Source organism: Limanda limanda, chromosome 21, assembly GCF_963576545.1.
Source record: "Limanda limanda chromosome 21, fLimLim1.1, whole genome shotgun sequence".
NCBI lineage: Eukaryota > Metazoa > Chordata > Actinopteri > Pleuronectiformes > Pleuronectidae > Limanda > Limanda limanda.
Window position 1 is genome coordinate 6,095,265 of NC_083656.1, and position 17,414 is coordinate 6,112,678.

General features: G+C 44.8%; 1 protein-coding gene and 1 pseudogene across 1 annotated transcript; both read right to left on the reverse strand.

Moving 5' to 3' along the window:
- Positions 1-13: 13 nt before the first annotated feature.
- Positions 14-5,820, reverse strand: LOC133028207 (transmembrane protease serine 9-like; annotated as a pseudogene).
- A 278-nt stretch (positions 5,821-6,098) lies between these two features.
- Positions 6,099-16,027, reverse strand: LOC133028208 (uncharacterized). The gene is given in 23 exon segments (XM_061095402.1): positions 6,099-6,160; positions 6,207-6,662; positions 6,758-7,020; positions 7,129-7,291; positions 7,550-8,131; positions 8,227-8,489; positions 8,598-8,760; positions 9,017-9,365; positions 9,452-9,597; positions 9,693-9,955; positions 10,064-10,226; positions 10,483-11,064; positions 11,160-11,422; positions 11,531-11,693; positions 11,952-12,533; positions 12,629-12,891; positions 13,000-13,162; positions 13,451-13,769; positions 13,857-14,002; positions 14,098-14,343; positions 14,458-14,631; positions 14,731-14,751; positions 15,973-16,027. Coding segments are annotated over 23 exon segments (5,850 nt in total).
- Between the last annotated feature and the right edge of the window lie 1,387 nt (positions 16,028-17,414).

The window sequence follows — 17,414 nt, forward strand, 5'->3', positions numbered from 1 at the left end:
CCATTGAATAAATTCACAGTTTAAGGAAAGTACATGCTACTGAAAGAAGTACCAACAAGATGAACAGAGTATTTGTTTAGATGATAACCTAATTACTGCACTGTAGATGTATGCCTCCACTGACCAGTGCAGTTTCACCACGTGTTGCCGGAGAAGAGACATAATAGAATGACCAACTTAGGAAAAGGTGGCAGTCACAATACTTACATTCAGCAGTTGACATGGTCAAGTCCGGACTTGTGGTTTGAGAGACTGCTTCTGTGGTTGTAGCTTCTGGTCCTTCAGTACTAGGACCAGCTGCAGTGGTGGTTGTTATAAGAGGAGGTGGGAGACCAGGACAGGTGTAGCTGGTGTCAGCATCCAGTCCACTGGAGGTGAACTGCACGAATCCTGGCATGTCAGAACCGATGATGGAGTTGATCCAGGACTGGTAACGGGAAACTCTGGAGTAAACTCCTGGCAGATTGGGCCGAGCACAACCAAAACCAAAACTAACTACTCCAGACTGGACCCAGACGGAGCCCTGTTTGTTCACCATTGGACCTCCTGAGTCACCCTGAGGACAAAAAGAGGACACGACTAAGTATTTCACAAAGTCCTCAACACAATGACCAACAGGTTAAAAATCAAAAAAGATGCTCACCTGACATGAGTCTTTGCCTCCTGCCAGAACACCAGCACAAATCATGTTGTCGTTGACTGTACCGACTCCATTGAGACAGTTACACTGTCTGTTGCCCAAAACTGGAACCTCCACTTCTTGTAGAGTTTCAGGGAACGATAATGACACTGAGAGCCCAACAAGAAGAGACACAATTCATACATCCACCTACATATTATATAGCACTTAGACAACACTCCTTGTCAGCAACAAGCAGACTCACCTCCCTCCTTGACGTTACCCCAGCCAGTGACCCAGCTATCTGTACCGTTGGTGAACACACTGTCACTGGCTGCCAGACACACAGGTCTGATGTAGTCAGTGAATTTCACTGGTGACGAGAGACTGAGTAGAGCAATGTCGTTGTTGCTGCTGTCGCTGTCATACTTTGGATGCAAAATGATTCTGGAAACACTTCTGGACTCCTCATTTGGGTTTGTGCCCTGCAGGTTCTGACGGCCGAGAGAAACTTGCAAGTCCGATGTACTTGTGCTAAAATTATGGAAATAAGTGTCAGTTTTAAGAAGAAATCACTGCTGAACCACAGACTGGAACACACACAAATGCATCATCTATTATAGACGAGTTACCCACCTGGAGAAGCAGTGAGCAGCAGTCATCACCCACTCTCTGTTAATGAGGGAACCACCACAAAAATGGCCGCCAAACATCTGCAGACTAATCTGCCAAGGCCAACTTCCAGGTGGAGCATCTTCTCCTCCAACTATCTTGGTGTTCAGGGGAGTGATGCCACACACTGCAAACAACAGAGAAAAGCAAGTGGAGCTCAAATTAACGTGACTTACCCATTGAATAAATTCACAGTTTAAGGAAGGTACATGCTACTGAAAGAAGTACCAACAAGATGAACAGAGTATTTGTTTAGATGATAACCTAATTACTGCACTGTAGATGTATGCCTCCACTGACCAGTGCAGTTTCACCACGTGTTGCCGGAGAAGAGACATAATAGAATGACCAACTTAGGAAAAGGTGGCAGTCACAATACTTACATTCAGCAGTTGACATGGTCAAGTCCGGACTTGTGGTTTGAGAGACTGCTTCTGTGGTTGTAGCTTCTGGTCCTTCAGTACTAGGACCAGCTGCAGTGGTGGTTGTAATAAGAGGAGGTGGGAGACCAGGACAGGTGTAGCTGCTGTCAGCATCCAGTCCACTGGAGGTGAACTGCACGAATCCTGGCCTATCAGAGCGAATGATGGAGTTGATCCAGGACTGGTAACGGGACACTCTGGAGTAAACTCCTGGCAGATTGGGCCGAGCACAACCAAAACCAAAACTAACTACTCCAGACTGGACCCAGACGGAGCCCTGTTTGTTCACCATTGGACCTCCTGAGTCACCCTGAGGACAAAAAGAGGTCACGACTAAGTATTTCACAAAGTCCTCAACACAATGACCAACAGGTTAAAATCAAAAAAGAAGCTCACCTGACATGAGTCTTTGCCTCCTGCCAGAACACCAGCACAAATCATGTTGTCGTTGACTGTACCGACTCCATTGAGACAGTTACACTGTCTGTTGCCCAAAACTGGAACCTCCACTTCTTGTAGAGTTTCAGGGAACGATAATGACACTGAGAGGCCAACAAGAAGAGACAGAATTCATACATCCACCTACAGTTTATATAACACTTAGACAACACTCCTTGTCAGCAACAAGCAGACTCACCTCCCTCCTTGACGTTGCCCCAGCCAGTGACCCAGCTATCTGTACCGTTGGTGAACACACTGTCACTGGCTGCCAGACACACAGGTCTGATGTAGTCAGTGAATTTCACTGGTGACGAGAGTCTGAGTAGAGCAATGTCGTTGTTGCTGCTGTCGCTGTCATACTTTGGATGCAAAATGATTCTGGAAACACTTCTGGACTCCTCATTTGGGTTTGTGCCCTGCAGGTTCTGACGGCCGAGAGAAACTTGCAAGCCAGACGTACTTGTGCTAAAATTATAGAAATAAGTGTCAGTTTTAAGAAGAAATCACTGCTGAACCACAGACTGGAACACACACAAATGCATCATCTATTATAGACTAGTTACCCACCTGGAGAAGCAGTGAGCAGCAGTCATCACCCACTCTCTGTTAATGAGGGAACCACCACAAAAATGGCCGCCAAACATCTGCAGACTAATCTGCCAAGGCCAACTTCCAGGTGGAGCATCTTCTCCTCCAACTATCCTGGTGTTCAGGGGAGTGATGCCACACACTGCAAACAACAGAGCAAAGAAAGTGGAGCTCAAACTAACGTGACTTACCCATAGAATAAATTCACAGAATTTAAGGGAAGTACATGCTACTGAAAGAAGTACCAACAAGATAAACAGAGTATTTGCTTCGATGATAACCTCATTACTGCACTGTAGATGTATGCCTCCACTGACCAGTGCAGTTTCACCACGTGTTGCCGGAGCAGAGACATAATATAATGACCAACTTAGGAAAAGGCGGCAGTCAGAATACTTACATTCAGCACTTGACATGGTTAAGTCGGGACTTGGGGTTTGAGATACTGCTTCTGTGGTTGTAGCTTCTGGTCCTTCAGTACTAGGACCAGTAGCAGTAGTGGTTGTAATAAGAGGAGGTGGGAGACCAGGACAGGTGTAGCTGCTGTCAGCATCCAGTCCACTGGAGGTGAACTGCACGAATCCTGGCCTATCAGAGCGAATGATGGAGTTGATCCAGGACTGGTAACGGGAAACTCTGGAGTAAACTCCTGGCAGATTGGGCCGAGCACAACCAAAACCAAAACTAACTACTCCAGACTGGACCCAGACGGAGCCCTGTTTGTTCACCATTGGACCTCCTGAGTCACCCTGAGGACAAAAAGAGGACACGACTAAGTATTTCACAAAGTACTCAACACAATGACCAACAGGTTTAAAATCAAAAAAGATGCTCACCTGACATGAGTCTTTGCCTCCTGCCAGAACACCAGCACAAATCATGTTGTCGTTGACTGTACCGACTCCATTGAGACAGTTACACTGTCTGTTGCCCAAAACTGGAACCTCCACTTCTTGTAGAGTTTCAGGGAACGATAATGACACTGAGAGGCCAACAAGAAGAGACAGAATTCATACATCCACCTACAGTTTATATAACACTTAGACAAAACTCCTTGTCAGCAACAAGCAGACTCACCTCCCTCCTTGACGTTGCCCCAGCCAGTGACCCAGCTATCTGTACCGTTGGTGAACACACTGTCACTGGCTGCCAGACACACAGGTCTGATGTAGTCAGTGAATTTCACTGGTGACGAGAGTCTGAGTAGAGCAATGTCGTTGTTGCTGCTGTCGCTGTCATACTTTGGATGCAAAATGATTCTGGAAACACTTCTGGACTCCTCATTTGGGTTTGTGCCCTGCAGGTTCTGACGGCCGAGAGAAACTTGCAAGCCAGACGTACTTGTGCTAAAATTATAGAAATAAGTGTCAGTTTTAAGAAGACATCACTGCTGAACCACAGACTGGAACACACACAAATGGATCATCTATTATAGACTAGTTACCCACCTGGAGAAGCAGTGAGCAGCAGTCATCACCCACTCTCTGTTAATGAGGGAACCACCACAAAAATGGCCGTCAAACATCTGCAGACTAATCTGCCAAGGCCAACTTCCAGGTGGAGCATCTTCTCCTCCAACTATCCTGGTGTTCAAGGCAGTGATGCCACACACTGCAAACAACAGAGCAAAGAAAGTGGAGCTCAAATTAACGTGACTTACCCATAGAATAAATTCACAGAATTTAAGGAAAGTACATGCTACTGAAAGAAGTACCAACAAGATGAACAGAGTATTTGTTTAGATGATAACCTAATTACTGCACTGTAGATGTATGCCTCCACTGACCAGTGCAGTTTCACCACGTGTTGCCGGAGAAGAGACATAATAGAATGACCAACTTAGGAAAAGGTGGCAGTCACAATACTTACATTCAGCAGTTGACATGGTCAAGTCCGGACTTGTGGTTTGAGAGACTGCTTCTGTGGTTGTAGCTTCTGGTCCTTCAGTACTAGGACCAGCTGCAGTGGTGGTTGTTATAAGAGGAGGTGGGAGACCAGGACAGGTGTAGCTGGTGTCAGCATCCAGTCCACTGGAGGTGAACTGCACGAATCCTGGCATGTCAGAACCGATGATGGAGTTGATCCAGGACTGGTAACGGGAAACTCTGGAGTAAACTCCTGGCAGATTGGGCCGAGCACAACCAAAACCAAAACTAACTACTCCAGACTGGACCCAGACGGAGCCCTGTTTGTTCACCATTGGACCTCCTGAGTCACCCTGAGGACAAAAAGAGGACACGACTAAGTATTTCACAAAGTCCTCAACACAATGACCAACAGGTTAAAAATCAAAAAAGATGCTCACCTGACATGAGTCTTTGCCTCCTGCCAGAACACCAGCACAAATCATGTTGTCGTTGACTGTACCGACTCCATTGAGACAGTTACACTGTCTGTTGCCCAAAACTGGAACCTCCACTTCTTGTAGAGTTTCAGGGAACGATAATGACACTGAGAGGCCAACAAGAAGAGACAGAATTCATACATCCACCTACAGTTTATATAACACTTAGACAACACTCCTTGTCAGCAACAAGCAGACTCACCTCCCTCCTTGACGTTGCCCCAGCCAGTGACCCAGCTATCTGTACCGTTGTTGAACACACTGTCACTGGCTGCCAGACACACTGGTCTGACGTAGTCAGTGAATTTCACTGGTGACGAGAGTCTGAGTAGAGCAATGTCGTTGTTGCTGCTGTCGCTGTCATACTTTGGATGCAAAATGATTCTGGAAACACTTCTGGACTCCTCATTTGGGTTTGTGCCCTGCAGGTTCTGACGGCCGAGAGAAACTTGCAAGTCCGATGTACTTGTGCTAAAATAATAAAGATATGCGTCAGTTTTAAGAAGAAATCACTGCTGAACCATAGACTGGAACACACACAAATGCATCATCTATTATAGACTAGTTACCCACCTGGAGAAGCAGTGAGCAGCAGTCATCACCCACTCTCTGTTAATGAGGGAACCACCACAAAAATGGCCGCCAAACATCTGCAGACTAATCTGCCAAGGCCAACTTCCAGGTGGAGCATCTTCTCCTCCAACTATCCTGGTGTTCAGGGGAGTGATGCCACACACTGCAAACAACAGAGCAAAGAAAGTGGAGCTCAAACTAACGTGACTTACCCATAGAATAAATTCACAGAATTTAAGGGAAGTACATGCTACTGAAAGAAGTACCAACAAGATAAACAGAGTATTTGCTTCGATGATAACCTCATTACTGCACTGTAGATGTATGCCTCCACTGACCAGTGCAGTTTCACCACGTGTTGCCGGAGCAGAGACATAATATAATGACCAACTTAGGAAAAGGCAGCAGTCAGAATACTTACATTCAGCACTTGACATGGTTAAGTCGGGACTTGGGGTTTGAGATACTGCTTCTGTGGTTGTAGCTTCTGGTCCTTCAGTACTAGGACCAGTAGCAGTAGTGGTTGTAATAAGAGGAGGTGGGAGACCAGGACAGGTGTAGCTGCTGTCAGCATCCAGTCCACTGGAGGTGAACTGCACGAATCCTGGCCTATCAGAGCGAATGATGGAGTTGATCCAGGACTGGTAACGGGACACTCTGGAGTAAACTCCTGGCAGATTGGGCCGAGCACAACCAAAACCAAAACTAACTACTCCAGACTGGACCCAGACGGAGCCCTGTTTGTTCACCATTGGACCTCCTGAGTCACCCTGAGGACAAAAAGAGGACACGACTAAGTATTTCACAAAGTCCTCAACACAATGACCAACAGGTTTAAAATCAAAAAAGATGCTCACCTGACATGAGTCTTTGCCTCCTGCCAGAACACCAGCACAAATCATGTTGTCGTTGACTGTACCGACTCCATTGAGACAGTTACACTGTCTGTTGCCCAAAACTGGAACCTCCACTTCTTGTAGAGTTTCAGGGAACGATAATGACACTGAGAGCCCAACAAGAAGAGACACAATTCATACATCCACCTACATATTATATAGCACTTAGACAACACTCCTTGTCAGCAACAAGCAGACTCACCTCCCTCCTTGACGTTGCCCCAGCCAGTGACCCAGCTATCTGTACCGTTGGTGAACACACTGTCACTGGCTGCCAGACACACAGGTCTGATGTAGTCAGTGAATTTCACTGGTGACGAGAGACTGAGTAGAGCAATGTCGTTGTTGCTGCTGTCGCTGTCATACTTTGGATGCAAAATGATTCTGGAAACACTTCTGGACTCCTCATTTGGGTTTGTGCCCTGCAGGTTCTGACGGCCGAGAGAAACTTGCAAGCCAGACGTACTTGTGCTAAAATTATAGAAATAAGTGTCAGTTTTAAGAAGAAATCACTGCTGAACCATAGACTGGAACACACACAAATTGATCATCTATTATAGACTAGTTACCCACCTGGAGAAGCAGTGAGCAGCAGTCATCACCCACTCTCTGTTAATGAGGGAACCACCACAAAAATGGCCGCCAAACATCTGCAGACTAATCTGCCAAGGCCAACTTCCAGGTGGAGCATCTTCTCCTCCAACTATCCTGGTGTTCAGGGGAGTGATGCCACACACTGCAAACAACAGAGCAAAGAAAGTGGAGCTCAAACTAACGTGACTTACCCATAGAATAAATTCACAGAATTTAAGGGAAGTACATGCTACTGAAAGAAGTACCAACAAGATAAACAGAGTATTTGCTTCGATGATAACCTCATTACTGCACTGTAGATGTATGCCTCCACTGACCAGTGCAGTTTCACCACGTGTTGCCAGAGCAGAGACATAATAGAATGACCAACTTAGGAAAAGGCGGCAGTCAGAATACTTACATTCAGCACTTGACATGGTCAAGTCGGGACTTGGGGTTTGAGAGACTGCTTCTGTGGTTGTAGCTTCTGGTCCTTCAGTACTAGGACCAGTAGCAGTAGTGGTTGTAATAAGAGGAGGTGGGAGACCAGGACAGGTGTAGCTGCTGTCAGCATCCAGTCCACTGGAGGTGAACTGCACGAATCCTGGCCTATCAGAGCGAATGATGGAGTTGATCCAGGACTGGTAACGGGAAACTCTGGAGTAAACTCCTGGCAGATTGGGCCGAGCACAACCAAAACCAAAACTAACTACTCCAGACTGGACCCAGACGGGGCCCTGTTTGTTCACCATTGGACCTCCTGAGTCACCCTGAGGACAAAAAGAGGACACGGCTGAGGATTTTACAAAGTCCTCAACACAATGACCAACAGGTTACAGATCAAAAAAGAAGCTCACCTGACATGAGTCTTTGCCTCCTGCCAGAACACCAGCACAAATCATGTTGTCATTGACTGTACCGACTCCATTGAGACAGTTACACTGTCTGTTGCCCAAAACTGGAACCTCCACTTCTTGTAGAGTTTCAGGGAACGATAATGACACTGAGAGGCCAACAAGAAGAGACAGAATTCATACATCCACCTACATATTATATAGCACTTAGACAACACTCCTTGTCAGCAACAAGCAGACTCACCTCCCTCCTTGACATTGCCCCAGCCAGTGACCCAGCTATCTGTACCGTTGGTGAACACACTGTCACTGGCTGCCAGACACACAGGTCTGATGTAGTCAGTGAATTTCACTGGTGACGAGAGACTGAGTAGAGCAATGTCGTTGTTGCTGCTGTCGCTGTCATACTTTGGATGCAAAATGATTCTGGAAACACTTCTGGACTCCTCATTTGGGTTTGTGCCCTGCAGGTTCTGACGGCCGAGAGAAACTTGCAAGCCAGACGTACTTGTGCTAAAATTATGTAAATAAGTGTCAGTTTTAAGAAGAAATCACTGCTGAACCACAGACTGGAACACACACAAATGCATCATCTATTATAGACGAGTTACCCACCTGGAGAAGCAGTGAGCAGCAGTCATCACCCACTCTCTGTTAATGAGGGAACCACCACAAAAATGGCCGCCAAACATCTGCAGACTAATCTGCCAAGGCCAACTTCCAGGTGGAGCATCTTCTCCTCCAACTATCTTGGTGTTCAGGGGAGTGATGCCACACACTGCAAACAACAGAGAAAAGCAAGTGGAGCTCAAATTAACGTGACTTACCCATTGAATAAATTCACAGTTTAAGGAAGGTACATGCTACTGAAAGAAGTACCAACAAGATGAACAGAGTATTTGTTTAGATGATAACCTAATTACTGCACTGTAGATGTATGCCTCCACTGACCAGTGCAGTTTCACCACGTGTTGCCGGAGAAGAGACATAATAGAATGACCAACTTAGGAAAAGGTGGCAGTCACAATACTTACATTCAGCAGTTGACATGGTCAAGTCCGGACTTGTGGTTTGAGAGACTGCTTCTGTGGTTGTAGCTTCTGGTCCTTCAGTACTAGGACCAGCTGCAGTGGCGGTTGTAATAAGAGGAGGTGGGAGACCAGGACAGGTGTAGCTGGTGTCAGCATCCAGTCCACTGGAGGTGAACTGCACGAATCCTGGCCTATCAGAGCGAATGATGGAGTTGATCCAGGACTGGTAACGGGACACTCTGGAGTAAACTCCTGGCAGATTGGGCCGAGCACAACCAAAACCAAAACTAACTACTCCAGACTGGACCCAGACGGAGCCCTGTTTGTTCACCATTGGACCTCCTGAGTCACCCTGAGGACAAAAAGAGGTCACGACTAAGTATTTCACAAAGTCCTCAACACAATGACCAACAGGTTAAAATCAAAAAAGAAGCTCACCTGACATGAGTCTTTGCCTCCTGCCAGAACACCAGCACAAATCATGTTGTCGTTGACTGTACCGACTCCATTGAGACAGTTACACTGTCTGTTGCCCAAAACTGGAACCTCCACTTCTTGTAGAGTTTCAGGGAACGATAATGACACTGAGAGCCCAACAAGAAGAGACACAATTCATACATCCACCTACATATTATATAGCACTTAGACAACACTCCTTGTCAGCAACAAGCAGACTCACCTCCCTCCTTGACGTTGCCCCAGCCAGTGACCCAGCTATCTGTACCGTTGTGGAACACACTGTCACTGGCTGCCAGACACACAGGTCTGATGTAGTCAGTGAATTTCACTGGTGACGAGAGTCTGAGTAGAGCAATGTCGTTGTTGCTGCTGTCGCTGTCATACTTTGGATGCAAAATGATTCTGGAAACACTTCTGGACTCCCCATTTGGGTTTGTGCCCTGCAGGTTCTGACGGCCGAGAGAAACTTGCAAGCCAGACGTACTTGTGCTAAAATTATGGAAATAAGTGTCAGTTTTAAGAAGAAATCACTGCTGAACCACAGACTGGAACACACACAAATGCATCATCTATTATAGACTAGTTACCCACCTGGAGAAGCAGTGAGCAGCAGTCATCACCCACTCTCTGTTAATGAGGGAACCACCACAAAAATGGCCGCCAAACATCTGCAGACTAATCTGCCAAGGCCAACTTCCAGGTGGAGCATCTTCTCCTCCAACTATCTTGGTGTTCAGGGGAGTGATGCCACACACTGCAAACAACAGAGAAAAGCAAGTGGAGCTCAAATTAACGTGACTTACCCATTGAATAAATTCACAGTTTAAGGAAAGTACATGCTACTGAAAGAAGTACCAACAAGATGAACAGAGTATTTGTTTAGATGATAACCTAATTACTGCACTGTAGATGTATGCCTCCACTGACCAGTGCAGTTTCACCACGTGTTGCCGGAGAAGAGACATAATAGAATGACCAACTTAGGAAAAGGTGGCAGTCACAATACTTACATTCAGCAGTTGACATGGTCAAGTCCGGACTTGTGGTTTGAGAGACTGCTTCTGTGGTTGTAGCTTCTGGTCCTTCAGTACTAGGACCAGCTGCAGTGGTGGTTGTTATAAGAGGAGGTGGGAGACCAGGACAGGTGTAGCTGGTGTCAGCATCCAGTCCACTGGAGGTGAACTGCACGAATCCTGGCATGTCAGAACCGATGATGGAGTTGATCCAGGACTGGTATCGGGAAACTCTGGAGTAAACTCCTGGCAGATTGGGCCGAGCACAACCAAAACCAAAACTAACTACTCCAGACTGGACCCAGACGGAGCCCTGTTTGTTCACCATTGGACCTCCTGAGTCACCCTGAGGACAAAAAGAGGACACGACTAAGTATTTCACAAAGTCCTCAACACAATGACCAACAGGTTAAAAATCAAAAAAGATGCTCACCTGACATGAGTCTTTGCCTCCTGCCAGAACACCAGCACAAATCATGTTGTCGTTGACTGTACCGACTCCATTGAGACAGTTACACTGTCTGTTGCCCAAAACTGGAACCTCCACTTCTTGTAGAGTTTCAGGGAACGATAATGACACTGAGAGGCCAACAAGAAGAGACAGAATTCATACATCCACCTACAGTTTATATAACACTTAGACAACACTCCTTGTCAGCAACAAGCAGACTCACCTCCCTCCTTGACGTTGCCCCAGCCAGTGACCCAGCTATCTGTACCGTTGGTGAACACACTGTCACTGGCTGCCAGACACACAGGTCTGATGTAGTCAGTGAATTTCACTGGTGACGAGAGTCTGAGTAGAGCAATGTCGTTGTTGCTGCTGTCGCTGTCATACTTTGGATGCAAAATGATTCTGGAAACACTTCTGGACTCCTCATTTGGGTTTGTGCCCTGCAGGTTCTGACGGCCGAGAGAAACTTGCAAGCCAGACGTACTTGTGCTAAAATTATAGAAATAAGTGTCAGTTTTAAGAAGAAATCACTGCTGAACCACAGACTGGAACACACACAAATGCATCATCTATTATAGACTAGTTACCCACCTGGAGAAGCAGTGAGCAGCAGTCATCACCCACTCTCTGTTAATGAGGGAACCACCACAAAAATGGCCGCCAAACATCTGCAGACTAATCTGCCAAGGCCAACTTCCAGGTGGAGCATCTTCTCCTCCAACTATCCTGGTGTTCAGGGGAGTGATGCCACACACTGCAAACAACAGAGCAAAGAAAGTGGAGCTCAAACTAACGTGACTTACCCATAGAATAAATTCACAGAATTTAAGGGAAGTACATGCTCCTGAAAGAAGTACCAACAAGATAAACAGAGTATTTGCTTCGATGATAACCTCATTACTGCACTGTAGATGTATGCCTCCACTGACCAGTGCAGTTTCACCACGTGTTGCCGGAGCAGAGACATAATATAATGACCAACTTAGGAAAAGGCGGCAGTCAGAATACTTACATTCAGCACTTGACATGGTTAAGTCGGGACTTGGGGTTTGAGATACTGCTTCTGTGGTTGTAGCTTCTGGTCCTTCAGTACTAGGACCAGTAGCAGTAGTGGTTGTAATAAGAGGAGGTGGGAGACCAGGACAGGTGTAGCTGCTGTCAGCATCCAGTCCACTGGAGGTGAACTGCACGAATCCTGGCCTATCAGAGCGAATGATGGAGTTGATCCAGGACTGGTAACGGGAAACTCTGGAGTAAACTCCTGGCAGATTGGGCCGAGCACAACCAAAACCAAAACTAACTACTCCAGACTGGACCCAGACGGAGCCCTGTTTGTTCACCATTGGACCTCCTGAGTCACCCTGAGGACAAAAAGAGGACACGACTAAGTATTTCACAAAGTCCTCAACACAATGACCAACAGGTTTAAAATCAAAAAAGATGCTCACCTGACATGAGTCTTTGCCTCCTGCCAGAACACCAGCACAAATCATGTTGTCGTTGACTGTACCGACTCCATTGAGACAGTTACACTGTCTGTTGCCCAAAACTGGAACCTCCACTTCTTGTAGAGTTTCAGGGAACGATAATGACACTGAGAGGCCAACAAGAAGAGACAGAATTCATACATCCACCTACAGTTTATATAACACTTAGACAAAACTCCTTGTCAGCAACAAGCAGACTCACCTCCCTCCTTGACGTTGCCCCAGCCAGTGACCCAGCTATCTGTACCGTTGGTGAACACACTGTCACTGGCTGCCAGACACACAGGTCTGATGTAGTCAGTGAATTTCACTGGTGACGAGAGTCTGAGTAGAGCAATGTCGTTGTTGCTGCTGTCGCTGTCATACTTTGGATGCAAAATGATTCTGGAAACACTTCTGGACTCCTCATTTGGGTTTGTGCCCTGCAGGTTCTGACGGCCGAGAGAAACTTGCAAGCCAGACGTACTTGTGCTAAAATTATAGAAATAAGTGTCAGTTTTAAGAAGACATCACTGCTGAACCACAGACTGGAACACACACAAATGGATCATCTATTATAGACTAGTTACCCACCTGGAGAAGCAGTGAGCAGCAGTCATCACCCACTCTCTGTTAATGAGGGAACCACCACAAAAATGGCCGTCAAACATCTGCAGACTAATCTGCCAAGGCCAACTTCCAGGTGGAGCATCTTCTCCTCCAACTATCCTGGTGTTCAAGGCAGTGATGCCACACACTGCAAACAACAGAGCAAAGAAAGTGGAGCTCAAATTAACGTGACTTACCCATAGAATAAATTCACAGAATTTAAGGAAAGTACATGCTACTGAAAGAAGTACCAACAAGATAAACAGAGTATTTGCTTCGATGGTAACCTAATTACTGCACTGTAGATGTATGCCTCCACTGACCAGTGCAGTTTCACCACATGTTGCCGGAGCAGAGACATAATATAATGACCAACTTAGGAAAAGGTGGCAGTCAGAATACATACATTCAGCACTTGACATGGTCAAGTCGGGACTTGTGGTTTGAGAGACTGCTTCTGTGGTTGTAGCTTCTGGTCCTTCAGTACTAGGACCAGTAGCAGTAGTGGTTGTAATAAGAGGAGGTGGGAGACCAGGACAGGTGTAGCTGCTGTCAGCATCCAGTCCACTGGAGGTGAACTGCACAAATCCTGGCCTATCAGAGCGAATGATGGAGTTGATCCAGGACTGGTAACGGGAAACTCTGGAGTAAACTCCTGGCAGATTGGGCCGAGCACAACCAAAACCAAAACTAACTACTCCAGACTGGACCCAGACGGAGCCCTGTTTGTTCACCATTGGACCTCCTGAGTCACCCTGAGGACAAAAAGAAGACACAGCTGAGGATTTTACAAAGTCCTCAACACAATGACCAACAGGTTACAGATCAAAAAAGATGCTCACCTGACATGAGTCTTTGCCTACTGCCAGAACACCAGCACAAATCATGTTGTCGTTGACTGTACCGACTCCATTGAGACAGTTACACTGTCTGTTGCCCAAAACTGGAACCTCCACTTCTTGTAGAGTTTCAGGGAACGATAATGACACTGAGAGGCCAACAAGAAGAGACAGAATTCATACATCCACCTACAGTTTATATAGCACTTAGACAACACTCCTTGTCAGCAACAAGCGGACTCACCTCCCTCCTTGACGTTGCCCCAGCCAGTGACCCAGCTATCTGTACCATTGTTGAACACACTGTCACTGGCTGCCAGACACACAGGTCTGATGTAGTCAGTGAAATTCACTGGTGACGAGAGTCTGAGTAGAGCAATATCGTTGTTGCTGCTGTCGCTGTCATACTTTGGATGCAAAATGATTCTGGAAACACTTCTGGACTCTTCGTTTGGGTTTGTGCCCTGCAGGTTCTGACGGCCGAGAGAAACTTGCAAGTCCGATGTACTTGTGCTAAAATAATAAAGATATGCGTCAGTTTTAAGAAGAAATCACTGCTGAACCATAGACTGGAACACACACAAATGCATCATCTATTATAGACTAGTTACCCACCTGGAGAAGCAGTGAGCAGCAGTCATCACCCACTCTCTGTTAATGAGGGAACCACCACAAAAATGGCCGCCAAACATCTGCAGACTAATCTGCCAAGGCCAACTTCCAGGTGGAGCATCTTCTCCTCCAACTATCCTGGTGTTCAGGGGAGTGATTCCACATACTGGAAAGAAGAAATTCCAAAATTATTCCCATTATCTTATTATTTGCCAGTTTGACTTGGAATCATGTTAAGATTTAAGAAAAAATATAATGATCTTACCATCCAGCTGAGCACGTAACTCTAGAGGCAACAAAACAAATTGGTTAATCACAGATATGTGAGGAGTGTGTGATGTCGTAAAATATAAGCTCAACAATAGACACAATTCCCTATAGTTAAAAAGACAGTTCTCCTTTGGAATTTATTTTAACAATATACACCTTTTTGGTTTGCACATTTAATATATTAATTACCTAATGTAATCGCTGTATTACTGGTATTAATGTTTCATCAAGAACTTATTCTAATAAGAGGAGCTCATTGAAGGTAAGTCAACAAATTAGAAAAATCTAAAGGTTGTCCTTTTCTTTAGGCCAATACAGCAAAAAGTATTTTAATTTGTATGCATTCAGTCATCTCCATTTATGGATTTAAATAAAACTTTAATAAAGAACATACCAATTAACATTTGCACTTTACTGAAGATACTTGTAATAAACTTAAATGATAAACTTTGTTTCATACTTTCATAATTTCGGATGTAAGTTATATACAGCCCCCAGCCCAGTGTTTTATATCATGCTAGTTTCAGTAAATAAAATTACTTGGGTGAATTTGATTTAATTAAATAACATTCACAAACTACCTTTTAAAGTAATGAGGACTTTTACCTGCTCAAGATTCCATTTCGGCTTCAATTTGAGTTTGAGACTCTGTTATTGTGCAATATTTTATCTATCAAATATTTGTGATGTTTAACATTTTCTTGCTTTTTTATTTTTGATTCTTTATTTTCAAATTGTTTTATTTTTATATTTTAAGTCTTTGACTTGACTTGATAATGTGTTGATTCAATTACAGTGTCAGGTTAGTTATTTCAGCATTCATAGATAAATTGGCAGGAAAAACATTTCTAAATAATTTACATATTAAAACAAATATTTAGAAAGTATTACATTTTGGTTCCTTGCTGACATCTGACAATATCTGGTTAATTTGTAATTACAAGGCACATAATTTCTCAATTGTTAACTTAACTTAAGTTTAATAATTAATTTAAAGTTGTACTTGGTCCTCATCTAACATCACTGTGCTGAAAACACATGGCGGTTATTCCCTTATGAGACAATTTCCCCAAACTAAATAAGAACAGCTTCAGGTCACTTTAAAGTGACATCAGGTCACCTTGGGTAGGTAAATGTGTGGTATTGTTTATTTCTACATAGGCCTGCTATACTTGAAAACAATTTCCCAGCATCTGCAGATTAACAAATAAGTTTTTTTCAATTCAGTGTGACTCACCTGTTGAGAAAAGGCTGGTCAGAGTGACCGCGCAGATCCATCTCACCAAAGCCATCGTTTGAGTGCACGGCTCTTGCTCGTTTCTCTATTTAAGCTTGGTTTTATCAGCCAGCTACGGGGAACTGTGCCCCTCCCACATGACACCCTTCTTCACTGTCAATAAGAAACAGTTTCCTCCTTCCTTTTCATTCATTCTTGTAGAAAAACATCTAAAACAATCGAGTTATGTAAGTTCATACGTACACAGTTTAGAGGCCACTGTCCCTATTAGAAAGAGGAATTAAAGGAGATGTGCAACACGGACACAACTAGACACAATCAAATGTAGTAAACATATAACTAATAATATGATTTTTTTTTTGTGATAAAACATATGATTAGTGGATTAATTGCTACATTTTGTCCCTATCTCAATCTATACACAGCTCAGATTTACTGCATGAATATTCAAACCGATGGTGATGACAAACCATCACAAACAGTATCACATGTTTTGCAAACCCAGTGTGAGAGTGTGAGTAAAAACCCCGACATGTCAATTGCTTAACCAGACGGCAAAAATAACTGAAGTGGAACATTCCACAAAATGAGACAGAAGTGTCTGCTGTCACTGTTTGTGTCGGACAATGGTGCATTTCAGCACCTCGTGGAGATAAAGTGAAGTTACCTGGTTATGTCACTGGTAGCACGCACATTACCTGTTGCAATCCTATTGTGTAACCTATGGAATAAATGCCTACATTTCTAATCACTGATCAGACATTTTGGCTGAAAAAAGGTGTAAATTACGCAGTTTCAAGTTGAATTAGAATGTCAGGGCGTACGGACACTTGGATGACACCACAGGAGCAGGATGAAGGGATATTTTTCAGTTTTTTTCCAGTTTGAAGAACCGGTCACAAGTTACTTCAGTTGCATTGGAATTTTGGTTGCTATGTTGTTTACCCCTGAATCTCTGAAAGTGTTTTTTTAACTCAAACACTTCCCCCACCCCTCTATCAACTTTTCATGTTTGGGTGAAATATCCCTTTAACCTCAGTCTGCATCACTTTGGACTGTGGGAGGAAGCAGGAGTAACTGGAAAAAAAACAACATGCAAGCACAAGAAAAACCTGCAAAGTCAACTAGGAAAGGCCAGGAACCTCCTTGCAGTGACAGTGCTGACCACCACACCACGTGACTTGCCAAAATAATTAATTATTTAATCCACAGTATGAGTTGAATGAATTAATGATACTTTCCCGAATCCATCTATCCGTCCATTATCTGTACGGCTTGTAAGGGTCGAGGGGAGAGCTGGAGCTAATCCCAGCTGACTTTGGGCGAGAGGCTCAGTACACCCCAGACAGATCGTCTGTCTATCACAGGGACAACAGTCAGAGAGAAAACAACTATTTACACTCCTGTTCACATACCTATATGTTCAAAGTAGAGTCTCAAAT